This window comes from Agelaius tricolor, unplaced genomic scaffold, assembly GCF_023055355.1.
Source record: "Agelaius tricolor isolate 1412-34295 unplaced genomic scaffold, bAgeTri1.0.p SCAF_4, whole genome shotgun sequence".
Lineage (NCBI taxonomy): Eukaryota > Metazoa > Chordata > Aves > Passeriformes > Icteridae > Agelaius > Agelaius tricolor.
This window is the reverse complement of record NW_027269264.1, coordinates 16,807,831-16,835,579: the sequence shown is the minus strand read 5'-3', so window position 1 is coordinate 16,835,579 and position 27,749 is coordinate 16,807,831. Positions and strand designations below refer to the sequence as shown.

Sequence of the window (27,749 nt, the reverse complement as noted above, 5' to 3'; positions counted from 1 at the left end):
TTCAAACTTACACAAGCAGAGGAAAAACATTGCAAATGAGATGCTGCTGTGTGCAAAAATTCATCTTGGGTAAAACTTTAAACCCTAGAAATAAATCTTGTTTTCAGTTCTCACAAATAGGCTTTTCTATTCAACTCTGAAGGTTTAAAGCAGTTGTTAATCAAATACTGTACACAGTACTAAGCAGCAAAGTGTTCGGTTATTTCTGAAACACGTTATTTTGAGGCTATGTTTGAATCTTCCATATTTATGTGATGAGAGTTATGTCACAAAGTTAATCATTCCCAGGATGCTAGCATTCGGGGTAATGAAAAACTTCTTGTGCAAGCAGTCATTAATCAGTGAGTCTAACATTGCATAATGCTTTCTGAAGCATGTGTTATGTGATCAGAGTACAAGGCTGCATAATACAGCAAAGTGTTTATGCCATATGCTGACCTTTTCTAAAGTAGAAATGGAGCCATGTGATGTGCTGCTCCTGCCAGCATTTGCTTATTGCCAATAATTAAGTTTGATGATATGAAGAAACACAAACTTGTATTGCTTTAGAGTTCTAAAAGGAAGAAGCTTTGAAGTTTTTGGCACTGTAAAGCACAAAGATAGCCAACTTGGCTTGGATACACTACCGTTGTCCATTATAGGCACCGCCCATCAAAACTGGAATCAAGTGCCCTGCTCAAGTGGTTACTGGCATTTGTGTAAAGGAAAACATGTGCATCGTTACAGGACTGCTGTACTAACCAGAAGAGCATAAAGGTCATAGGAGCAAAGCAGCCAAAAGCATGCTTGGTACCTCAAATCTCAGAACATCATTATTACATTTGATGTTCTTGTGCAATAATAGCGCTAGTAAGCAGCTATTACTTAATCTCCTACCAGTATTACACAAAACTATACTTGCGAAATACTTCAGATAAATATGCTGTAATTATACGAAATAGAAAAACATGTATAGGGCAAAATGTTTTTGTAACTCTCAGCACACATACCTGTGGGGATGTGGTTTGAGTGAACTATTTTAAAAATTGAATCCATGCTTTAAAAGCTTCTATGAATAACCTTAAAGCTATGTGCTGGAAGGAGAGTGGACACATGGACATATATTTTATATCCTAGGCATACACACACCCGCACACACACACATACACACACACACACACACAGTGTGATCAAAAGCTCTGTCCTGTATACAGCTACTTTGTGTCTGTTGGCAGAATCAGGCTACTCAGCTGGAATAACCAGCTTCATACAACTATTTTAGCACAGCCAATGTAGCTATGCCACTGTTGCGCCAACATCACTTCTCCTTTCACTTGCCAGTGTTTCCTTCTCTCTCACTGATGACTGTCTTTTCTACTTAGGAGAGCTGGTAGACAGGGGTAGTCAGTATCTGTGAGTATTACTTGCTAACAGCAACTCAGTTCCACCATGTAATCTATGATATAGTACTAATGTCTGAAAAGTGATTTCTTATATCCCTTGCTTACACTGAGGAAGTATTTTAAAGCTTAACTAAGAATTCTGAAGAGTAAAGCACAATCACAAAACTAAGACATCTCTATACAGAGACATAGGTGTCCTAGTCCAAAATTCAGATTCTCAAAATTCCTGATGAGATTTTGCATCAGGAAGTGATGATATTAGGCAACTGCACTTAAAAAGTATTGTATCCAAGGCCTTTTGGGATTATTGAATTAAACCTTCCACATCTAAGGGGTCTGACTCATTAAGGATCTTCATGTTTAGCAGACAGGAGTCTGTACAAAGAAGATGCTGGGAACAAGAGCAAAGTGAGCAGGTCTCCCATTGTTGCTATAGCATCTATTATAAAACCAGTGGGGTACTTGCTGCATGAGGGAACTGCAAGACAGGCCTTACCTCTATAAACTATTTAGGTGGATGTCATTATCTTTACATCCCAATAAATTAACTTGTAGAATAAATAATTAAAGCAGAGAAATTTCTTCATGGGTAAAGAATCCACTGAACAGGTCACTACTGTAGGAAATGTTGGCTCAGGCAGTTAAGTGACAGGAGAGAGCAGAAACTGAGTTCATTCAGTGTTTCACGAGTCCTTCAACTACTTAGCAGTTATACAGATGGAAGCACGATAGCATATTCTCTTCACTTTTTCAAAAAAGGACTGATGTCAGCTAAGATTTGTAAAATCCAAAATGGAGACAGGAATTTCATTCCTCCCAAAGTGGAAAAAACCCATGTCCATGTGTTATTTATGAACTAGTAACTTAAACAGAATCCTTTTTGTTATGCTGGCTTTGTGGCTCCCGTCTCCTTTTATACTTATACAGACACTCTAGGAATCATGTCTGGAGGTTACAATCTCTGCTAGTCTTTTGGGTACAGAACTTGGGAGTTGTAACCAACCAATACAGAAAGATCTACTTTGTAGCACTCTTCATGAAGATATTAGAAATTACTGTGTTGAAATTAACTGTGACCTAAGAATGCAGCCTGAACCCACCCTGCAAAACCTCTTTCATATACACTCTTCCAAGACCCACTGCTTCTTAGAACCATGCTCCCTGGCTCTCTTCTCCTTACACCTCTACTTGGACAGAGTGGCCAAAAGATGATAACTATGGGACAACATGAACCATTCCCTTGAGGGGTCACGAGCTGGGGATACTCACATGCATTTATAAAAATATTTCAGCTTTGAAGACAACAGTCCCAGCAGTAAAAACTTATTACACAAAAGATGGAGAGTCAGACTCTTTTCACAAGCCTACAGATGTATTATTAACATTTATAAGTTGTGAAAACACAACCTTCACAACTCCATCCTCACAATTATATTTTTCAACTTTGTCTTTCTAAGCTGCATGGAAGAGACACATTTAAAAAAATTTGTACAACTGGCATCAGAATTTTTAACATACTAAAAAGTATTGAGCCAAAGATGATATCACAAAGTCCCTTATGCTTAAGGGAAAATGTTAAATCAATTAGCAGTTGCCAGAATAAAGAAGCAACAATTTGATGTATAAGTTCCTTACAAAAATAACAAACTTTCCATGTTCTTCTGAAAGTGGTTATATTATGCAACAAGAAAACTTCACCATATTCTCAGTTCTTTAATGTTACAAAAGCTTTATTAGCATACGCTTCAGAAATTAAAATCAAAGGATTGTACTCACTAGCCAGAACTTTGAAGAGTTTATAAACACAAATGTACAGACTATGCCTTAGAGGGTTAATGTACTATTTTGAACTCAAGTATTGCAAATGGGAGTTAGCTTTGACACAGAATGTTCACACCCTCTGTAATAAATTCTTTTAAAATACTTCATATTTCTTCCCATGTGAATGAGTGTCCTTGGAAGAATTATCTACTAGATAAAAGCTGAAGATGAAATCTAAGTCTAGACTTATTTAAAGGGGGTAGACACTGATCTTGTAATCTGTGACAGTGGCTGATTAATGAGCTGCTCATGATTGCTGCAGGCCTCTCCAAACTGCAGGAGCAAATGATATTATAGCACTGGGAGGAATGTGCTATCTGGGTGCCACACCTTTGTTGAAACTTAAGAACTCATGTTGGCTCCTACTACATTTATTCTAACTTTGAACTACCATAAGTACACGACCAGATACACGGTAACACATGTGCATGCCCTCACTCCTTGCCTGCTGCAGAAGCAGCAGAACTGCTGTGCCACAGAACACACGGTAACCATGCCCACTTGTAGCAGTCATGGTACGTGCTGTGTGGGGCCCACTGTTCTGCTGGTTGTGCTCTTGTATAAACAAATTCAAAACTTCTGAAGCAGAATAGTAGTATCACATCCTGAGGGCTTGATTTGGTCTTGCCTGACAACCTGGATAATTTTATTTACATTTACACACATACATAGGCACATACACATACACATGCATGCACAAGACACGCCAGTATACACACACATATATTAAAAAGAATAACAAATACACTGTAAACATAGCACATTCTGCATAACTAGAGAAACTTCTATTCAACTGTGTTCCAAGGTCAAAACAGAGCATGATTTAAATCTATAATAAAAAAGGCATATTACCTAATATTTAGTGATAACACAGTAATTTCTGATTACATCTTTCAAACAACTTTCAGGAAAATTTTTTAACCTCTACTAACTTGGTTTATAAAATACCAATGCTCTTAACGTGAAAACAACCCATACAAATTTTTAAAACTGTTCCCTGCACATTCATGTCTGAGACTTAGAGAAAAGAAAAGCCAACAGGAGAAAAGGGCAGAAATAGAAAAAAAAAGTCATTGTAATCCCAAAAAGTAGACAAGAGAAATTTTATTACCTTTAGCTGAAAACAACTCTTCCTTTGGTTTATCTGCTTGCCATTTTTCTTTTTCTCATTCTTGGAGATAGTTCTCTTTCTAGAAGTATGCAGAAAATAACATCTTAACCACATCATCATGAACTTTATCACACCTTGAGTACACAGACTGTATCAGCCTCAGAAGACAATGAAGCCCTATAGCTTCTCAGCAGTGCCATTACATTCAATAACAAGGCTAAAATTCCACAAGTGACACATGAAAGCACATTGAAACTCAATGCACACCAATCAGATGAACAATGATTTTTTTAAAGTACATTTTTAAAAATTGTAAATAAATCCCCTCTCTAATCACAGCAGATATCTTTTCAGGGATTTTCTTGCATGAAAAAGGTATAAGTAAAGACTATGCAGTGATAAATTAAGATTTCAACTACTCTTTTCACTTTGCTATGAGCTGGGTTTGGTATGTGAAGTGACACTATTGCCAAAACCCCTTACTTTACTCCCTAAGTTTCCCAAAACCAGATTCCAAGCAGTATGATAGTTTGCTCTTTCCTGTGGTGATCTCTTCAACAAATATGACTATGATTGAATGCATCAAAGAGCAATGACTGAGTAAAATATGAAGCAGTTGAGAATAATCCTGATGTTTACTATTCTAAATGCAGCTGGTTAAAAGAAGTTCTAGAAAAGCATTGACATGAACACTGATGTAGGATTATGAATAATTTAACATAGACTGACAGAATTTCAACAATAACTGGGCACTAATGACTGCAAACGTCATAAAAAGGTTCCACAGAAAACATCTCCAAAAGCACTTAACTGTATCATTACATATTATTAGAATAAATAAAACACACCTTTTTTTTCATTACAGGTGATCTACTTAAAAGCATTGAACTGGCTAGAGGCATGCAGACTATCATGAAAACTTTATCTAGAAATTCAGTAAAACAACTAAGAATGTGAGTTACTTCAAAATAAACAGTTTACTACATTAAAGGCTAAAATTATATGTGTCATATAAAGTCACACAATTTCTGCATGAAACAGAGAATTTCTAGGCAATTCAGCAAATTGACTTACAAATGCTGAGAAGTTATTAGCTGATAACTAATAATGGGTAATGGACCTACCTGTGTTATAACTTTTCAATATCCAACTCAGTGAAGTGCAGAAGAACTCACTATCCACTTGAACTCAGCAGAAGCAGGAGAAAAAGGTGCTTATGTCTAGGGACCATGAGATAACCTTTCAGAACACCAGTGGAGACCAGGGCTCACTCATCCATGAGGTATTATAGAAAAAAGCATGGCTTTACCAGGAATTGGAAGAGTTGAGCCTAAGTGCTTGAAGGAGGATTTGCCAGATTACACCTTTCATAAGGAAAAGTCAGTCTTTATATGAGCATTTTTGTAACAAATAACCCTCTCATGGAAGCAGAGTTCTAATACTAGTATTAATTATGAGCACTGCACCCATCATAACATGTCACTTAATAAATGAGATAGTAAGTGATTAACACATCTTTTGCTGAAATATTGTTCCTCTAGAACTACTTCAACATCATTCCAAAGTACCTTTAAAAACTGTTGTACTGATACTCACTTTGTAATAATATTCAAACTGTTCACTTCAAAGAAGGAACTCAAATTGCTATGATATGGCACTGTCTTCTCTTGAGAAAAGGAATGCAGAGACCACTGTGACAGTAAAATTATTTTCTGAGATCAAAACTCCTAGTTAAAGGCATGAATCTAAACAGTCATATGCCACAGTATTTAAAGTTATTAGATGTTTTTAAATAGACATTCACAGAAGCTACTTAATCAATGCTTGGTAGAAACAGAGGCAGCTCAATAAGCAGAATGTATATCAAAGTTATGCAACAGAAACTCATCAGCAAATGCTTAATATTTTTTTTCCTATTAACATAATTATTTTGTAGTCAGTAAAAATGAAAATGACATGTTAGCATTTCAAAAACATGAGAAAATAACCCTCTAGGCTTTATATAACTATCAAAACAAGTACCAATACTTTATTTGCAAATTATTGTGCAAGAAATTATCGACTCAGCAAGTTTACCAGTCAACAAAGTGTGAGTTCTACCAGTTATAATCAATTTACATGTAATGATATGTCTAAATATGAATTTAAATGAGTTCTTGTCATTTCATGTTGATGAGCTGCTTTATCATCATAGATATGGACAGTGACCATAGCTAATGTTGCAGAAATAGCAAAGCATGCACAAGTTTCATGAGCCAATGGTAACCCAGCAGGAATAAATTTGTTTTCATATAAAAAGACAGCCTTGGACTGCTAAGCCATGTTTATTTTCCAGTCAAATTAACAAAAATACTTTCTACAAGGTTATTTCTAGACATTTGCTATATATGCTGCATCCGCTGCAAATACACAGTATGAATCACAAGTTTCTTACCTTGAAACCTACTGCATTTCTCTTGCAATGCATGAAAAGAACTCTGAGGCCAACACAAAATAAAGAACCTTTCACCATTATCTCTGTTGTATATAAATATACATTCATAAAACTTGCAAAAGAAATATTCTGGAGATTAAGGTAATTCTAGGTTCTATTACAGCACATTGGTCATATCCCCGCACAACCATCTTTAACACAATCATTAAGAATTTAAAACAACTGGGGCAAATGAAATAAAGTTCCATTGCAGTGTTGATCAGATGATATGTTGGAAAAATGCAAGACAAAGACAGGTTTAACATACAAGAATGTGTAATTAAAGGCTGGCCTCAAAAATGTCTTCATTTAATACAATTAAATTAATATAATGGCACCAACTTTATCAAAAGGACACCATTAAGTCCTAAAGTGATTTTCATTTTGCTCATGATAGAGGAAGTAAGATCAACAAAGCTTAACATTTTCTAAATTATAATCCTTTTCATTTCCCCTAGCTTTATTAATAATATAGATATTCTGATAGAATACTCAAATATAATTTTTACTGATATACAGAATCATTTAAATGCATATTTGGTACAATTTCTTATTTTTGGTGTTCAGTAGTTGCTTTTGTTTTGATAAAATGATATAGCAGATTTATGCTTAACATCACAGATACATTTTTTCTATGTAAAGAATTACAGAGCTTTTTCAATTGTGGAATGGTATGTTTCTACATGTGAAATTTTAAAAATGCTGCATGAACCTGTGACTTTGTCATTACACAGATCAACCATCAGAAACTGTAATGAGCATGAGGTGACACACTTTTCTATCTTGGCTTCGTACAAGTATGGACACATTCAAAATGTTGTAACATCTGTATGATTTGCTGTTACTTTGGTGATTGTGATATTCCAGGTGCAGATGCAAAGTGCACCTTAATGGTCCTCATAGAAGTACTTTTATCCCCCTGTATTTTAAAGGCATCAGATTCTTTTATTCTCCCTTGTAGCGAGGAGGTCTCTTCTCCTTAAATGCAAGAAGGCCTTCAATTCTATCTTTTGTTGGGATAGTCTGCAATGAGCAGAGTAACAATTCATTATTGACACCAAAAACAATACCAAGAAAAATATTTTCATACAAATCCTAGTTCTTCAATGCATCCAAGATGCATCAGAAAAACTATAGTAACTATAATACAACAGAAAAAATAAAACTATATAGTCAGATATAGGAAACTATCAGACTCTTCAAGGGCATGACAAAAGGCTGATGAACAATTCGGATGGAGAAAGGAGTACCTTTTCTCCAAACAGATGAGTTAAAAAAATTCTGTAGGATTTGAGGTTTGTTGTGGTTTTGTTTTTCTTGGGAGTGGGAGGTGGGGGAAAGAGAGGAAAGTGGGGTTTGGGTTTCTTGGAGGTTTTATTGTTGGGTTAATTTTGGGTTTTTGGGAGGGGGGAGAAGATTAATAATCTGATTACCATATCTTAAATAAGCATATAGTGCTGATGCTTCTATTTCCATCATAAAAATCTTGTCTCAAAGTCTAAGAACATATAATCTCAAACACATCATTCCCATGTTTCACTGGCAAAGAGGTTTGTCTCAAATTTTTATTCGTTAGCACATATGCCACTAGCACATGTGTTAGTGAAGTGTCCTTTGTATTCTTTCATGTTAAACCAAAACAAAGCAAAAGCAAGGCAGTTCTTGGACTGGCATGGTAGTATATGACTGGCTAGGTGTATGGCTGGTATGCTTCACTACCTTCACCCTAACAGTACTGGTACCGATGTGTCCTGAACTACACTTCCTCCCTTAAATTCCTTACAAAATCAGACCAAGTAGATGGAAGTTTAAATAAAATGCCCAGAAGTTTGCAGAAGAAATCACAAAGCAATATCCAGTTAAATTTCTGCATGTTTCATAAAAGGCATCACAAAGCCTGTTTTCTGTGTTTTCTTCATGTAATTGTATTTACATACCTGAGCATAACAAGCTTCTTCAATTGCTAAACCTGTTACTAAGTCGACCTGAGGAAAAGAATACAACGGTTTTTACAAGAATTTTTATTTATTATATATTATTCATAATATCTAAATTACAACTCACAGCTAACATAAATATTGTGTTTTTATATGCCACATACTAAAATACTTGTGCAAAGTTCTACTACTACTTTAAATGCTACACTGACATGTGGTAAGAGTGGTTAGTATTTCTGTAAAAGACTCCTGATTTAGCCATACAACTTGCATGTGCTACACTCAAAAAATGTCTGCTCTTTACTACAAGTCATCTGGTTGGGTAAAAACCATTAGCTACTTGTACATTTATAATAGTTTCATTTACTACAGAGGAAAAGATGCACTGTATGATTACTTTTTTTTTCTGAAACAATGTACCTTCAAAATATCATATAAGAATAGGATAGCATACCACAAAATAAACACAAATTCAAGTTCAAAAGTATTTAAAACAGAAAAATAAAGAGGACCATGGCTGTCCTGCATCATCATCATCATCATCATCATCATCATCATCATCATCATCATCATCTATTTTTAATACATTTAGTTTGTTTGTTAGTGAGATGTCCTGAACAGTTGAAAAGGCTGAATTTTGGCCTCGTGATTTCTCCGTCTTAAGCACCACATGCTACAGAATTCACTAGCTCTCCCCGTGACCACCAGAAGGACTAGGGCTATGCACCACAATCAGTTTTCAAGGGGAGATAAGTTAGAGTATAAGTTATCAAATGAAGCCATGAAATCTGTGCCATGGTAGTTTTGTAACAACAGCTTGAACAACCATTTGGCTTGATTGGTTTTGATATAGTAGATCTTGTCTTGGGCCTCAAGATTGAACTAGAGATGATCATTCAGAGTCCATCTAACCCTATCATCCCTAATTCTCTAAACACCATTATTTTGACCTTTCAATCCACTGTATCTGGCAGTCAGATAACTTAGCTTGTAGCATTTTGAACCTTGGGTATTGAAATCAATCTCAAATTCCACCATTCCTTGCTGTGGAAAACTAACATACTCTGTGCAATGGCATCTGAGTTTGATTCTCAGGCCACCACTTACTGGTATTACGCTTTGCTGAGCTCACTGGTTGTTTTTGTGACTTTTAAGAAAAAAGGACAAATTCATCTTCTTGGACTCATATGCTGCACATGGTATGATCCTCTTTCCCTTGTAACAGGTTGAGCTACAAAGTGTTTTGGTGCAGAGCCTAACTTTAAAAATTAACAGACCCGCTGAACTCAGCATTAGGATATGTAAAACTAAAGTAAAACACATGTCCAGATGGGATTTTAAATGAGCTTTAGAGCTAGTTCAATAGTGTGGCAATGGAGTGGTAATCAGAATCAAACATGAAATCGGGTTCCAGGTACAATTTTAACACTAACTGCTATTAAACTATTTTTAAAAAATAATATGCCCTTCAGCCTTTAACTTTATTAGTTACTAAACACTGAGAGCTTGACAGACTTAACAGAGTATGACTTGATCATTTTTCCCACCTGAGATTTGAAACACAATTTGTTCACAGTAGTTTATGTTTACTTTCTACTATTAATAATTAGCAGATTACACTACTCTTGAGGTTACTAAGCCTTTTTACAGAAATCAGCCGGAGATTTAAAAAATTACATTTCACTCTTTAGAAAGTTTTGACCAAACAGACTTTGAAAGACTACACAACGATAAAATAAAAACAATTCTAGAAAAAGAGTTTCACCTCAGTACAACTGTTGCCAACCTGACTTCCAGCCTACTCTCATGGAAAGTACAGATCCTTACCTCCATTCCCTGATTGATAGCCAGTTTTGCAACTCTCATTGCTACTGGTCCCTAAAATGAGAGAAAAATTTTATTTACATGTTATCAAAACCTGCAAGATTTGTAACAAAAGAGTCTGCACATAATCCTAATCTTATATTAGGATCATCTAGACTTTGGACTATTGTTAAATTTACAATATATAAGTCATATATCCTAGATTTTATCACTATAGTAGACACTTGCTTCTAAACTGATAGTTTGAATATTAAGAAAAAGTAAAAGTATACTATTTACAAAAGAACCTAATTATTGTGTTTGGTTTATGCTTCAAAGGTGCTGAGTGTGTCCACATTTGTCAAGCTTTATCAATTTCCTTCAAAACAAGGCTCAGAATGGCCACTTTAAGATACATCATTATAGGCCTTTGCAAGGTCAGTCCTATATCCCTACTACTGCACAATGGAGACATGTGAAAATAAGTAATCATGAAATAAAATTAACTGATGCAAGCTTCAAACCTACAGTATGCTATTGCAAAGCCTGCTCTGGTCAAGTGATGACACTCTCCCATGAGCAGCTGAGATCCCCAATAAGCAGAGGGATTCTCACATTTGCCTCCAATGTGCTCCAGAACTGCAAGACATCTTTGGGAATCATCTCAGTCCTGTGCATATCCATCAGCATCAGGTTCTATATATTCAGGCCTGTTGATTTGGGAAAAGCCAAATGCTTATGAGACAGTACTGATAAAAAGTTGTAGCCATCAATCAACTTTCCAGAACCACTGTATGTTAAAATTTTTACTGTATTTTAAATTTTAATTGTCTTTCTATCAAGGTGCTTAAGACACAAATAACCACCAATAAATGCCATACCTAAGCTGTAACATTTTACTTTTCAATGAAAAATTTTAGCTGTTACACTTGTGATCCAATAAAGTCGTCCACTAATTATTTTCTTTTTCTGCCTTCTATAAATTTTCTGCTGGGGACGTTTTGCCTCTCTTCTGAGGAGCTCCACAGCAACAAAGTAATCCATTAAAATAACTGCTATACTAAAAATTAAACCTGTATATTTTTTTTCTTGTTTAAAAGTTGAAAGCCAGAATATATAATGAAAACACAGACCAGATCATGGCAAGATGAGGAGCGATGGAGGTTTTTTCCTTCACTATGAAATAATTACCATATAACACCATTCAATACAAGAGAGAAAACTTCGAATTACTTGTTACATAATTAGCACAGCTTTTTGATACATAATTCTGTGACAGTTCTCTTTAATAAAGCTGTTTCTTTTTCAGTGTTATTATTTGGTAAAAATTAAAAAACAAAATAAAAGTAATTTGTAATACCTGAGGTAAGAATTCTCTCGCCAGAGCTAATGCTCTTCTGTATGCAGCATCCCCTGCTTCATTCTGTTCTACCACATGGCTAATCAATCCTATCGATTTTGCTTCCTCACCATCTACAATGCGTGCAGAGAAGATTAGTTCTTTTGCCAATGACACTCCAATTGTGCGAGGTAATCTTTGTGTCCCCCCTAGGGTTTGTAAAAAGACAAAATGCAACTATTAGTTTCCCATGTATCTATACCACAAATGTAGATGCCTTACTCATCTCAATTATTTTCATTTTAAATTCCATAAACAACTACATAGACATACAGAAATTCAACTAGTACAACGGCAATATTAAGTACCTTCTTCTGTTTTTCAGACTACATCTAAATTGAAATCAATTGTCCTGTTTCTTAGAAAGACATGTAAATAACTGAAAATAGGTACTATTACTAGAGATTCTGTTCTATTACAGACAAGTTACCTTACTTGTATCAGCCAAAAGCTGAAGAAAAACTACTTGACAGTAATTAACAAATCCAAACCCACTGTTTCTTTTGAAAACTACATATTTTTATTATATAAATCACCACTTTCAAAGAACTATACTTAAAAAGAAAATATACCTTAATAAGTCCATTCTAGAATTTGCACCTTAGGGACAATATTTACAGCTAAACTAAACTAAAAGCATTACTAGACAAGGTCTCTAAGGCCTCATCTCTTACTCCTGCATAATTGTTACAAACTTGACGTGTGATTACAAAAACTAGGGAAGAACAATGACAGGTGCAGATCAGTGGAGAAAAGCATCCAACTTTATAAGAGTTAGCATTTCTTAGCACATTTAAAACTTCTTTGACTTATCAGCACTTTCAGGAAATCAATAAGCAGTAACTACATTAACCAGAAATTAAGATTGCTTAGCTGGGCTAACAATTAACTTTTGAGAACTAACAAACAGTGAGAATGTGGGAATAACCATTATCAAAATGGAAGATGTAGATTCAAATCACTGAAGCACATGTTTATGAATTAAGACAGCAGAAATAGCCTATATCCAGGAAAAAGGATTTTGAAAATCACAAGGTCTACCATTTTGACATGGATCTGAAACAAATACTCAATTTACAAAAACAATCTGTTAGCAAAAATTTCTTTCCAAAAACTTATTTCTGCAAGATCATGCTAATATATTTAAATGTAAATATATGTATATATGCAAGAGGAGTATTTATAGGAGTTGTTCAAAGCTGGGCAGTATAACACTGTGCAAATGTGTGTTCAACTAACAAAATATTTTAATTTCTACTACGTAATGTGGACTAAACCACCAGTATTTTATTCAAGCCATTCAGTTCTCAGTGATGTTTCCTGAAAATACTTTCAATACATTATGAGATAAACAAACTGACTGGAAACAAACTAAATTTTTTGTGATGTAATAATTCAGCTTTCAACTACTATTTTTCTGAACAATAAGCTTCAGTACTACTGTATTTTTTTCCATAAAATCAGATCTGCCTTTGAACATCTTATAAAATACAAAATTGTAGTTTGGAGGATTTCTGTCTTTCTAGAATAGTAGAAGAGGATGGTCTATAACAAAAACTGAGTTACATTTTCCAGTCAAAAACTGGAGGAATGAAAAAAAATATTATAACTATTAAAATAAAATTTGTAGAACAAAAGCATTAGTAAATACAAATAATGTGATATTCTCTATGATCCTGCGGTGCTTGAGAGGATTTTAGCAAGTCAGTCCTAATGGTCAAGGGCTACAGATATTCAATAAATTCTGCTAATTCTGTTAATTTCTAAAGCTACGTGATAGTGCTAGGGGTAAAATTTTGCTACCAGCACAATTTAGGGACATCTTTAAGAAAGGGGCAAGGGATGCACATACATGAAAGTAATCCCACACTGGATCCCAAAAAAACACTACAAACTCTGAAGCATAAGCCTTCCCTTCGGCCTTGGCTTGCCTCACTGGTGACATTCATGGAGAATGACTAAAGCTGTATCTATCAAATTTATACCAGACCTACATGCCAGAAAAATGTGATCTGTGTTTCCAAGAAACTCACTGTTTCTGATACTGAGCTGTTCCACCACCACCATCCCCACCAAACATTTATTGGGTTTTTTATTTAAACACTGAATGTCTTAATTTCTCACCCAAATAAGCTGTCACACTAATCAACATATATTCTTATACACATTTTAAGGACACATTGGAACATAGCAAATGTCTAAATTATTCTCCTTAAGAATATTTTAGTCACAAATTATTCCTTTCATGGCAGCCATGGAATCTAGAAAAGCATCCAGTTTGGCTTTTGATTAAAGAAAATTATTTGTCCAAATCATAAGACCTGAAACCATATGAGGCTGTATTTACTGACTCTGCATCTTCTGCTGCTTTCTTGCACGTATTCCTAGTATTTTTCTTTACTTAATTATCTGCCCCTTTACTGTTTTATCTCTTCTATTACTGCTTTACCAGGAAATGCTGAAAACAAAGTTTCATTGAGCAACAATATTTCATAACTTTGACCAAACAATGGATATGTTGAAGCATGAAAGAGTGTTTATAGATTTAAAAAAACTGTTCTTGCCAGTGTCTTACACAATAATGATTAAAGAGGAAAAAAAAAGCAGACTATAGTTGTTTTGCTGCCTCCTACACTGAAAAGCCATTTAGCAGAGGAGCATACTCTTTGATTAATATTTACAGAACAGGAACCAACAATTCACTGCATCAATCATATATATTCAGTAGTAGGGGTAACAAACTTGCACACACAAAAGCTGTAAGACCAAATTAATCAAATGCAAACAACACACTATAATACATCCACCACACTGAAGCTGCATCTATTTATGAAGAAAAGATGGAGTATGCCACAGATAGATGTTCTGTTTTGGTAATACACAAAGAACACATAGTGTCTGCCAACTATAATCAGAGCTAAAGGAAGTAACACCCAGTCTTCAAAGACGTTACTTAACCAAGGCATTTCATCTAAATGTAGTGCAGAATTTGATGGGAGAAGTTGTTTCATCTTCACAAATTTAATGACATGTTATTTCAAGGACTAGTGATCTGGTATTACTCACTGTGCTGATAAAAGTATTTAACATGCAGTTGCAAAGTAAATGTGTTCTTACCTGAAATGGTATACAGTCAATGTTGTAATAATTGCAACTAGCATTTTTAGATACATTATTACATATTTAAAGTTTGTTTACTGGGAAAAGACACAGTAAACAAAAGACTGCTAATTTCTGGTACAAAAACTATTAAACGGTATTTTAAAAAATTTAACAAATAGTTGATTTTGTATGAATATTTATTTACTGTGAGTAATTCATCATTTACAAAATATTTACACAACTGGTTTGAATTAAGGGAATTACGTGATAAATGCCCAAGAGTATATCCAACAAGATGAAGCAACCAGCTTACTGGAAATAGATTCATCATTCTGGCAGAGAATATCTACAGTCAGTAGTTTCTCATAGCTGACGGCACTGTCAAAACATATTGGAAAAAATCGTGTTCTGACAAAAAAAAAAATCCAAAATTTAATTCAGTAATAATCATGTTTACTAAATCAAGTAAAAACCAGTCTTCCTATCCTATCCTATCCTATCCTATCCTATCCTATCCTATCCTATCCTATCCTATCCTCTCCTCTCCTCTCCTATCCCATCCCATCCCATCCTATCCTTATCCTATCCTTTGTTTGAGTCACAGCAAATGAATTAAACTGACAGGTTTCTAGCTTTCTTCTTTTAAAGAGTGCACATCTTATATTTTATTAATAATCAGTGGTAATAATGAGTGGTGAAACCAAAACCAGTCATCCACAAACCTTCTAATTAGAAGTAAAATGTACCCTTGTGATTTTTTTTGCAGAAAACTCTAAGTAGATTTTTTAGTCTTCCATTGAAGCTCATAAAAATATGGAAGCAGAAAACTACTATTTATAATAGTTAATCCTCAACAATGTAAATCTACAAAAAAACCCTAATATGGATAAAGTTATTATTTTATATAACACTTTTCAGTCATGTTATGTCCTATTTTAAAAGTCTGTAAGAAAAAAAATATGTAACAAACATAGCTTCCACTTTAAAAGTACCTGCCATCTGTTGCTGAGTTAAGAAGTTTTCAAAATACAAAACATGCTAAATTCTAAACACTGTACCCAAATAACATTCAACACCAATTTTCCAACAGACTATTTCCAAGATTAGGTCTTGATCCTGAGAAGTTGTGTATGTTTTAGTTAATTTAAATCCAGGTATAAATCTTTATGGGCTCAGGCATTCCCAATTTTGTCTCAGAAGAAAACATCAAGAACCCTTCTCCAGCACAAACCAGAGAACCAACTAACAACCAAAACCAGCTTAGACTGGGAAAGACACCCATAAAGATGCAAAAAGATGACAGGGTGAAAACATGATGGAGAAGAAAAGAAACAAAACACTATTTCTGTAAGAGGAAGAAAAGCACTGAGATGACAAAGAGCAGGCGGTAGGTAAGGCCACTCTTATATACCACTGCTAAAGTTATTTGGAAAAAGACTGGAGATCTGAGGCAAGACGTTGCTCCAGGGTCTGTAGTGACTGAGGAAAGAAGTTTTTTTGGCAAAATTTCATAGTAGGTTGCCCAAAGGGCTCACACAAGTCTGGCTTGTCAGTAAAGCCAAAGAAAGCTCCACAGGCATGCCAGACACAATCTCCCTAGTCAAGGTCCAAGAGGCAGGACAACTTGCTGTATATGCCAGCCTGGCTGGGGCAAACCCCATCTCCAAAACAGCCCACTTAATTTGCAAGTCAGTCCTTAACTTTCACAATCCATTCTATTCATCTGCATCTGTGGATTGGTTTATTTAAAAACTGATCTGAAAAATACCTACACCAAACCGCCATGTGTGGGTGGCTTGAAGATGACAGCTTAAATCAGAAGAATGCAGTACTTGGCTTGAAGATGTATGAATGCTTAAGATGCATGAGAGGAAGTGTAAATACACTTTAAGAATTCACTAGCAGTTAAATAATTACAGCTTTTGTACTGAAAGATGAAATGGTCATGTAAATTAGAAAAACTAATTTATTTTCAAAATAAGTAATTGTCTTGTAGATTGAGAAAATAGAAGATGGTTTCCTAGCAGATGGCTGCATATGTGAAATGGATGCAACCAAAGAAATGCATCTGGAACCCAAAGTTTATAAAATGGACTCCACTTCAAAAGGGATTCTGCACCTGGCGTAAGGAGCTCACTTCACATTTCACTCACAAACATGGTACAAACAACTCCACTGTCAGACAAAACACTGTTTGAGAAGCACAGATCTGTTATTCCCCATAGACAGCCAGGACTTGCAACTCCAGGCAAAGCTAATGCACACGCTGACAATATTATTTGTTTTTAAACTGAAATTATTTGAGGGAAAAAAAAAAACAAAACAAACCAGAAATGCCAAAGACTGTTCATCTACTTATTAATGTCTACTTAAGTGTACACAAGTGCAACAAGCATGAGCACACAGAGATACTCAGTAAGACCATGTGCCTTCCTGTTACTCCATATAGGAGCTTGGTATTTTATTTGATGATGCAATCAGTCACCTTAAACAAAATTCAGAAGTAGATACACATTAAGACATAAGTCTTCTTGCTGCAGATAGATATTAATGGCCCACGAGAAGGCATTTTCCAGTTTCAAAATTACACCCACAGATTTATGAAGTCATTACTCAGCTGTAACAACAGGTAGGAGGTTTAGATCAGTGCTGCACTGTATGATCATACTTCACAAATCATGTGGGATTTATGTGTAATATTAAGTAAGAACTTCTATTTAACTTGAATTTTAAACAAATAATTTTTCTAGTCCATATTCTTGTACTTTTCAATCGACTATGACAGCTAAACTTCATTTAATATGAAAATCAAGACAAGAAAGAAACAGACATGAGAAAAACTTTTTATCACTACCTATGGCAAGTGAAAGAGAAAAATTAATTACCATGGTAGTATCCTATTTTACTTATATTTTTAATGAGATCACATTCTGAAATTGGATCAATTACTATAGTTTTCAATGGATGGAATTGAAATGAATAAACAATAAGCAAAGCAAAAAACAGACTAATAAATCTGTAGTCTTCACTGCTTAAAAGCAAGTGACTTGAATGTTTTCCTCACTTGAGCGCTCTTCTTACAGAAATCTACCATTTTATTCTTCCACATAGCAAAGAAATCTGCTAAACCCCTCAACCAATTCCTATTCCTTAACTCTATTCTTTCTCCCATCCTGACTACTATCAAATTAATCTGCTTTCAACTCTTCCAGAGTAATGGGTTTTTAAGAATTGATGTCTGAAATTATTCATCCCTGAAATTCTGTGACTTGAGCAGCACTAAAGAAAGGAGAATTGGTAGTTAATACGATGGAAGCTCAGGGAAAACGGCAGTCAATGCAACAGCAGGAGGACACAATCTCACCTGGTTCAGCTACCAAATCCCAAGAAGGCAGAGCACTCTCTCTACTGACTAATATATGCCAAATTAAGTTGTACATGCCAAGCACAGTTTTCATCGTAAGTAAAATGTACTCCCAGCAGAAGATGCATACACTACAGCTACACTGCAGCTTACCTAGTACTTAGGCTATAACATAACATCTACAACAATTTGGGGGGATTTTTGAAAACACAGATTCTACAAAAAACCTGGCCAAATCTTTCAATACTGGCATGCATTAATATAGCAATATGCAATGCAAAAAGGAAAATGTTCCATAAATTGGAACATGAAATACATTAGTATCAACATTTCAGTTTAAAGCCAGTTCCTGTGCAACGGTGGACCTACTCCAATAAGCACAAACTGGTATTTTAACACTTTATTGTCTGGGACTCCTCAAACATTTTTCCTTAACTTCAGCTCTTCCATCACCTTCTTCATATTTTTTAATTCTTGGAAAAAAAAAAACAGAAATCAATATGTGAGAGGAAATCAACAAAGAGACTAAATAAGCAATTATTCCCAGTAGTCATCTGACAGATGGTTACAACACTACAGGAATAAAATACATTAAGAAAATACCTTTTATGTTCCTCTTGCCTGCTGCTGTGACATAGCAATACAGGACAGAAGTCACTGTTTTTAGCATGCAATGCAACATGTATTGTATGCAATGGCAAGTCTTTCCCCCACAGATGAAGAAACTAGTGCTAATTATATTCTTCTGTCACCTAATCAAGCACACGTGAGTTGGAATTAATGGACCTTTACAGTTTTAAGGATCAAGAAATTAGACACTAATTTTGTTTTTCTTACATCCTACATCCAAATTCCAGGAAGAAAGACATTAGGGGCTATGTAGGCATGAGGTAATGAAGAAATGAACCTGTATCAACAGCAAGAGCTAGAATAGCTGCCCTGCATCTGTGGGGCCCTTCACTGCACTTATTAAAAAACTTACAAATATATTTTAATTAATATAAGTCATTAAGAATAGTTTGTATAAAAATCACTAAGCCTCAACAAGATAGGGAACACCACTCATTTCTGACTAGCTGGCTTCATCCTGCTCTTCAGGCAGGACTATTCTGAAGTGAGCAGAGCCCACCACTGAACACTTTGTGCTTCTACCTGTGGCTACAGCCCACCTGCTGGCTCCTAGTTTCTATCAGGGCAGTCCTACCATGCAGATCCTCTGACCCTTCTCTGGCAGCAACCCATCTGGCTTGACTAAAGATTCAGTGCTTGAGCTCTCCCAAATCCTCAGCAGGTTAGAAACATTTTACTGGAGCCTGGAGACATCAAAAGTTCTATTACTGCCTAACTCCTTCAGAGAACACATGGCATTTGAGCAAGAAACTAAAATTTAAAAAAAAAAATCTTTAAATAAAGGAAACTTTTCACTTTAAATCTGAAGAGAATAATGGAATCTTTAAGGAAAAAAAAGGTTAAATGACAAGCCTTGTAAGAGTCCATTAGCCTGCACAGCCAGAAATTTGATGAGCAAGCATGAACCTACATCACCTTCTTGGCCTCAGTCTCTTTTTTTTCTTAGATAAAATGGTATTTTTAAAAAGACTGACTACTTTTGTTTCATTTTAAGCCTGTGATGTGTTCCACCCTAGTTACTGCCAGCCTTCTTCCCTATCCAGATTCAGTTGTAACATTTATTATTCTTGGAAGTAGACCACTGAAACAGCTCAAAAATTGAAAGCATTTATCACACCTCCATTTTTAATCCTGGACAAACAGGGTTGTATCTTACCATGCACATGTAATTGAAGGTCACACAGAGTGCTGTAGGTGTTCTGGGGAGCTATCTGGTGAAATACCAAAAGTAAGATAAGCTTGCAATGTGTTAGCATGGCCCTTATGCCTTTTTATGTTACAAAACATAAACATGATTTTGAGACAGTCTACTTTGTTCTGTCAGTCTCTCTCATCTATTTCCTTGTCATACATCTTTATTTCTTTAGGTGTTTTTAAGATTCTAAACCAACATTTTTGGTGAAGAAAAAAAAAAAAACGTAAAAAAAATTCTGAAACAAAACAAACATTACAGTTTTACAACTTGTTTTCGGTTGATAATTAAGTTCAGGTGTTAAACTGAACCCTCCGAATGTTAATAGTCCTATGTACACCTGGAAAAAACTTACTAAAGTGAATTTATCCCTCCCTTCTTGTGGCTGCTTGTACTTAAGCCACATACTAATTCATACCAGTGAGACTTGTGTGAAAGGAAACCCTGGTTGTTTGGACAGACAAAAATAAAATATAACTAATAAAAATGAGACCATTAATGCAACAGTGATCATACATGGTAGTCACACTGAATGTGTGGAGTATCCTTGAAGAGAAGCAATTTTAACTGTTTTGCATGGATAATTCCCCAGTCCTAGTAATAAGTACAACCTTATTGGTTCATAACAGAACAGAGGGCTAGGTGCAGCTGTGAGCGCAGGCTGCTAGGTTTGAATCCCACAATCTCACCCTCCTTTGAATAAACACAGTCATGATCCCCTACAACACTCTGGCTTGGGTCCCTAAATATGAGAGCAATGGTGTTTTCTTGCAAACATGCTGAATGGGAAAGAAACAACTACTTCCCCCTCAAGAATGAAGAAATGTTTTCTGCAAATATAAACTATATACAGCTGATGCTCAAGGCACACAGAAAGGAAGGCAGGGTATGGGGAGAAAGACATTTTTAAAGTAAAAACACTGGGAAATTGAGGGTAGGGAGTAAGCCTGAAATTGTAGGGAGTTAGAACAGATGACTCTAATTGGAAGAAAAATTTTCAGTGACCCTGTACAGAGCTTCTAAATGCCTCCTTTTTGTGCAAGATCATCACTCTACTTCCTAGAAACTGAGCAAGTAAGGGCTTCCTTTAGCTTAGTTGTTTTCTAGAAATGTCCAGAAAAAAAATCTTAGGACCATCCAAATTTCCTCTGGCCAATAAATATATTTCATCATTTTGCACAGTCAAGGAAGCCAAGATGCTATGAGGACTACATAAGGCCCAAGATAAGAGGAGAATTTCAATCTATCCATAATAAACTACAGAGCTCCTTCTATCAGGAATTTTTCATATTAGCATATTGAACTAAAAAATCAAAATTAAACTAACTTTCTTCATCCTTTTTATTTAGATAAATCAAGTTTCAATGTAGTTATTCATATTTCTTGATGCTCAGATGCAAAATAATGTCAAAATATGCACCATTCTTAAAACTATGTCAAGTACATTGCACTCTGTTCCAGTTTTCTTTACAGTTTCACAAAACTGCAAGAGCAAGAATTAGCTTAGAATTACTCAAGAGAAAACTTAGATTAACTCAGTCATCTGATTAACACTGTCTTCCCAGATCTAAATCTCTTATTAAAATATAAATAATATTAATATAGAGTTATTAGCATGAAGTTACAAAGGATTGTAACAGCTTTTGTTTTCATGATGAAAAAATGGAGGTAAAAAGGAAGACAGGAATCTACTATTTCTGGAATTCAGAGATTTGCAATAGTTGGCTGAAACAAATCTCCAGAGCCAGAAAGGTTCTGTGAAATAATTAAGGAAACATTACTCCATAAATCATTTTGTTCAGCTTGTTTTGTGGTGAACTAACTTGTGCAGCTGTTCTTCTGAGGCAGACTACACAATTGCCATTTCATTTGTTGAATTTTCTGTAGGCTGAAGAAAAATGCCAGACATAAGAGTGAATTCATTAGGAGTTTGGAAACTATTTTTCTTTCTCATATAATACAGTCATAAATGAATGGAAATAATTAGATTCTGTGCGCTTATTCAGTAATGACAGATCTCCAAATAAGTAAACTACTCAATTAAAACAGAGCTACACAATTCATACTGATATAAAAGATGTATTTTTAATTTCCTTCAGATTTAACATTGACCATAAGTAGACCAAATTTAGTGCTCTGTCTTAGGTTGGCCTGACACATTGATGTGACTTACTTCACAGTTGTCAACCCCGTGGCAGCTGAAAATGGGGCCAAAACAAACTACCGAGCTGTGCTCCAGTATCAGAGATGTCAGACGTTTCATATATCTTTACATTTCCTAGCTGAGAGATCAGGAGATGGCTATCAGGAGATGCTCAGTTGTGTTTTCCAAGTACCCTTCAGTGTCCTATAATGCCATGATGGCAACTATACAATATAATTCAAATATTTTTGAACAATTGCATTTTATCTGTCACAGGATAAAGGACACATAACTGTATTTTGTATGAGTATCCCACTGTACCTCTGAAACAAGTAAATTTGATTATCTTTTAAGCTTAATCATGTGGTTTTGGTCTTGTTTATCCTTTTTAGTAGAAACAAAAGATGATAACTTTTGATCTTCTGTTCCTCAAAACCCTTAAGTACTTTATAATGTAGCAAAACCAAAAGTTTAGGCTAATATTTTCTATCTTCTATGCCTCAAAACTCTTTAGTAGTAATGGTTCTTAAACATAGAAAATGTCCACTTGTAATATTCATAAATGAATAGTTGGGAGGATTGCTATTTTCAGGTATTAATTGACACAAAAAACTGCTAAAACTTGTATACACTGACAAAACCTTTTTTCCTCTCCGTTCCCTCCCCCTCAGTAACAGCTCATACTCTTACAGCCCCCTACATGCAAAGACATGGATTTCTTTTGCTTGAAGGCTAAATTTTTGAATTCAAACCAACTGCTCTAGAAGTATAAAATAGGTTTAATATTTTCAGTTTGCTCTAACAAACTGAAATATCTGTGAACAAGGGAAGTGAGACACATCAGAATCTGTTTCACAGCCTCTGTAATCATGACTAATCCAAGTCCGGTAATCACTGTATAAAGGCTAAATTGGCTTTTCTAAAAGCTGAGGGGTGGAATCTAATATGATATGTTACAGAAGATGTGGAAGTTCCAAGCTTACAAATCTGATTACACCTGTTAAAATTTACAAACTATCCAGGAGAATACCTCAGTGTATCACAAATGGACTAATGTGAGTTTATTTAGAAAAAGGAGAGATTAGTATTTTTGTTGCCCACTTAAAATTGTGTCTAAAAAGTCAGGACAATTAGGGGATGAAGGAAGCTGTTTGCTGGATTTTCACCTTGTTAACAAAACAAAGCTGTTTATACTTCTTCACTATACAGAAGTTTTGGAAAAAGAAAACTACTTATCATCACCACAACAGTTTCCTCATAGATACTACTGAAATCTATTTCCATAATATTCCTGTTATCCTGTTATTCCTACATCGCCTTCATGTACTTTTTATATGGAGAAATGAATAATTGTTTTCCCAGGCCTAGGCTAAAAAGTGCAAAGGAAAGAGGGAATGACGTTAATTTTACATAAGCAGAAAACAAAATATACAAAATATTGAGTATTAGATAATCAAAGGAGAAAGATCTACTTTATGAAGGAGGGGGTTAGTGAAAAAATGTATCATGTTTCATAATGCTTATGCACAAAGGAGATAATTTCAGTCAAAAGGCACTGTAGTGACAGCTGAACTTGTTACAGTTTCACTGACTATCATTAGAAAATGTGAATTTATCAGTAAGTGGAGTATTCAGGCATACTTTTCTTAGAGCAGAACAGAGGTGCGTTTTCTGTAAAAGCAGCTCTGCTTCCCATCAGTTAATGTGTGTAACTCATTTAAGTTCACCAGACTCTTCACTCTGAGGAAGCTTAGCCAAGATGATGGTCCAGTCCCACACTGAAGTATTGGCAAGATTATAGCTCTGCAGTGGACTGACCAAGACAAATATGTTAGGTTTAAGAAGAAAGAAGTACTAGGCTACCTGGACAGTTGACTGCAGTACACCAAGCTCTGGCCGAAGTGAATGCCCAAGGCCATTAGCTAAAGGAGAAAGTTGGCCAAGAAGCCTGGCAGCTCTTCAAGGTTCTCCCACTGAAGGGCCCAGGATCAATGGCTGCTACCTCAGCAGCTCCAAGGCCCCATTTAAGATAATTCTCAGGCTTTGGATGTGGCATGGAAAATCTGTGTATGAGATAGAAAGGTTGCATAAACAGCTAGCCAAAAGTCTAGCAAAAGTCTAGAAACCTGCAGACTTCATACGATTAATTTCTTACCCTTTTATTTCATTTGTGTCTTACTAATTCCTGTCTTAGCTTAATGTGTCAAAAATTTTCCTACTTCGTTCTGCCATACCAGCTATCATTCTCAGGCTCTTCAGTTGTCTTTATCATTCACCACAAAAAAAAAGGTTTCAGTGCATTATACACAGCTTTGTTTTCCTCCTGGAATTACTGTCAATTTTGTCTCATCAATCTGATTTAATTATGAGATTAGGTTTCCCTTGTAAGTTTAGCAGGTTAAAGTTGAAGGTTAATACCTTTTCTGAGTTCTGCCGATTTGTAAGAAATGGGCTGAGGCAGCATTTCACACCCTACTGCTCAAACTCTGGAAGTGAATATGAAACCTGTATATGGGGATCAGGTAACAGTAAGAGAGTCTGCAAAAGAGTAATGTTAATTATCTCTGGCAGGAGGAGAAACAGCTAAATGCTACTTGGTTCAATTTTCTAGTACCCCCCGCAGGTTAATACAAAGGAATAGCATTTGGCTTCAAAGTGAATGGCATATATATCCTGCCTAATTAAAATGAAAATAAGACCAAAGGTCTTTTATGTTGTTATTAATATTTAATAAAATATTTCTAGGCTTCTGTGTGAAGAGAATACCAAAGGGAGTTCTGACTGTATTTCACCCATCTCCTCAATTTCAGGAAATGATAGTATCTTTTGCACAATACCATGGTACCTACTATTATTGTTGGGATTATACTTAATAGTCTTCCTTGTTTTCAGTTTCCTTGCATACATATCAAGTTATCCAGACTACTCACACTCCTCTGGTCAAAGAGATAACGTCGATAGTTCATTTAATTTAGCTACTTTAAGTGCAAACTAATCTTCCTAAGATAAATTCAGGTTTCAAAAATAAATATGGAATTTTGTGAGCTCTTTGAATTAAGGTGCTATATTTTTCATTTCTTATTGCATTGTCCAACAATCTTGAGCTTTCTACTATTGTGCAGTTTTCATTTCACAACCATATTAATTTCCTTTGTATGAAACAATAGTGTAAGCAGATTATTACAGATCTCATTTTTCTAAAATGCTAAAAATGTTAAAATCCATTTAAAAGTTAACAGTTAATATAAAGAACCTTAGCAATATGATGCATTTATATTTCTATTTCAGGCAGTGCTTGTAACATCATCTTTATTATTATAATATAAAATTTCCCAATACAAAATGTTATTTTTATTTGGGCATAGTCTCTCAAGTTTTTAAAAAGTTCTTCCCTTTATAAGTATTATAAAGAGTCCAGCAATCAGTTCATATTGCTAGACTAGTCACACATTTTCCTAATTCAGCCAAAAAAGTTCAGCTGTACCTAAGAATGAAGCTCATAGGAAAATATGACTTGCTCAAAAAAGAAAGGAGAGTAAAGAAAAGGAAAGGGAAGGAAAAGAAAAGGGAGGGGGAGGGGAGAGGAAGAAAAATAAAGCCTTGTTTTGAGTCACTCTAAATTTTGACATTGGAATACAGAGTTAAATTTGGCCTGATTTTGGTAGCAGTGTCATTTGCAAGTGGCACAATATATTTGGGGAACTTTCAGTCTTCAAAAATTTCTCATTAAGAACTGCACCAGTACATATGCCCATGAAATGAAAGAATATATAGAATAAAGAATGAATAGCTGGCTTAAAACTTTACAAGCTATATTGTACAGTTTTGTGCAAAATTGCATCTAAGTAGCTAATTTTTGGGTGCTTCAATTTTCAGTCTTTGCCAAAATGCGTTTTACATATGTCTGTATAATCTTCAAGGCGTTGTCCCTGTTTGTTTTTTCAGAATCTGTATGAGGAACCATATAAAGTAGACATTTTGAGGAACCATATAAGGCATATTATCTTCAGCTGCAAGGTTCTGGATTTCCCTGCTGCTAAAAGAGAACAGTAAAATTTTCCTACAGCAATACTGAATGCCATGTAGAGCACAGTACATACTGCAGTTGGGACTGCTGATGACAGAAGAGTAATATAACCTGCAAGATGACTGGATGGGAGGATTCAAAAATATCAGACTGATTTATATTGAACTAAGGAAACTCAAAGTTAAATAAATAAAGCAAGTTAAGTACATTCTAACTGAGAATCATTTGTGTTCACTCCACACAGCTTAAGTAATACTTAAAACAAATAAATTTTGAAGTAACTCCTCTATTCCAGCATAGTGTCTTCAAAAAAAACTAGCTCCATTCCCAGCTCTGTAAGGGACTGTGTTTTAGCAAGCACAATCATCTCTGATTTATATTCATTCAAATGTTTTTGATGGACCATCTGTCCATCTGGACACTCTGTGCCCTGCCCTTTTTCTCATTTCCTCACTGAGTTATCAGCCCCAATCCCCTCCTCAGTGTTGCAGCTGTTTAACTCCCTCAGTTTTCCTCTCCCTCAGCTACTAGTTCCTTAAAACCTTATCCTTCAAGTTCCAGGATCACCTACCTATTTCCTCCTCCTAAAAAAGCTAATGTAACTCCTCCCAAAACCCCCTTTCTTCTCCAATTTTGCTTCCTGTTGAAGTACAGTTTCTTCCTAAAAAGGTCCTGAGCTGTGTGTTCCTTCCATACAGTCCCTATGAGCTGTGAATATCCATCCACTGAAGTGCTCTCCATCCATACGCAGTAATATGGTGTGCATTGCAAAAGGGTAACCAAGAGCACAGGCAAACGCCTAAGATTTCTGCCCTGGCACCTGACTTCAGCCTCTCAATACAAGGAGAATAATGCTCAGGCCTGGACAGAAACAAGTAAATGTCATTGGGAAGCAGCAGACAAGTGAATAGTACATGAAGACTCAATTGCTTTGCTTCAGTCTTTAGTGACAGCCTCTCTTCCAACAGCTCTGAAGTGGTCACACCACAAGACAAGGATGGAGGACCAAAGTTCCTCCACTGTAAGAGATCGGTTCATCACCACCTGAGGAACCTGAACATACATATAAGTCTGTGGGACCTTATGAAATGCTTTACAGAGTCCTGAGGCAACTGGCTGATGAGACCCTGAGATGAGATCAGTTGGTCAGAGTGTGGTGCTAGTAACACCAAGATTGTGGGTTCAATTCTCATATGGGCCATTTCACTTAAAAGTGGGTTTTGATGATCCTAGTGGGTCCTTCCAACTCCAAATATTCTGTAATTCTCTAATTATGTATTTGCCAAACCACTCGCCATGATATTCGAAAAGTCATGTCATTCAGGTGAAGTCCCAGGTAGGTGAGAAAAGGGGAAACAGTGTACC

At 35.5% G+C, this 27,749-nt stretch overlaps 1 protein-coding gene and 1 long non-coding RNA gene across 4 annotated transcripts in view; one reads left to right on the top strand and one right to left on the bottom strand.

Moving 5' to 3' along the window:
* The window catches only part of LOC139588925 (uncharacterized), an 81,014-nt gene extending 54,362 nt beyond the window's left edge, over positions 1-26,652 (top strand). Inside the window, exon 3 of the long non-coding RNA XR_011678861.1 lies at positions 26,303-26,652. This is a non-coding gene — a long non-coding RNA (uncharacterized lncRNA). The remainder of the gene's footprint in view (positions 1-26,302) is intronic.
* Positions 6,620-27,749, bottom strand: part of AUH (AU RNA binding methylglutaconyl-CoA hydratase) — a 113,300-nt gene continuing 92,170 nt past the window's right edge. For all 3 annotated transcript variants that reach the window (XM_071424740.1, XM_071424739.1, XM_071424738.1), the window contains 4 exons: positions 11,888-12,075; positions 10,552-10,602; positions 8,725-8,772; positions 6,620-7,810 (listed from right to left, as the gene is read on the bottom strand). In XM_071424740.1, coding sequence (XP_071280841.1) covers positions 7,733-7,810; positions 8,725-8,772; positions 10,552-10,602; positions 11,888-12,075 — 365 coding nt within the window. In that variant the 3' untranslated portion in view covers positions 6,620-7,732. The remainder of the gene's footprint in view (positions 7,811-8,724; positions 8,773-10,551; positions 10,603-11,887; positions 12,076-27,749) is intronic.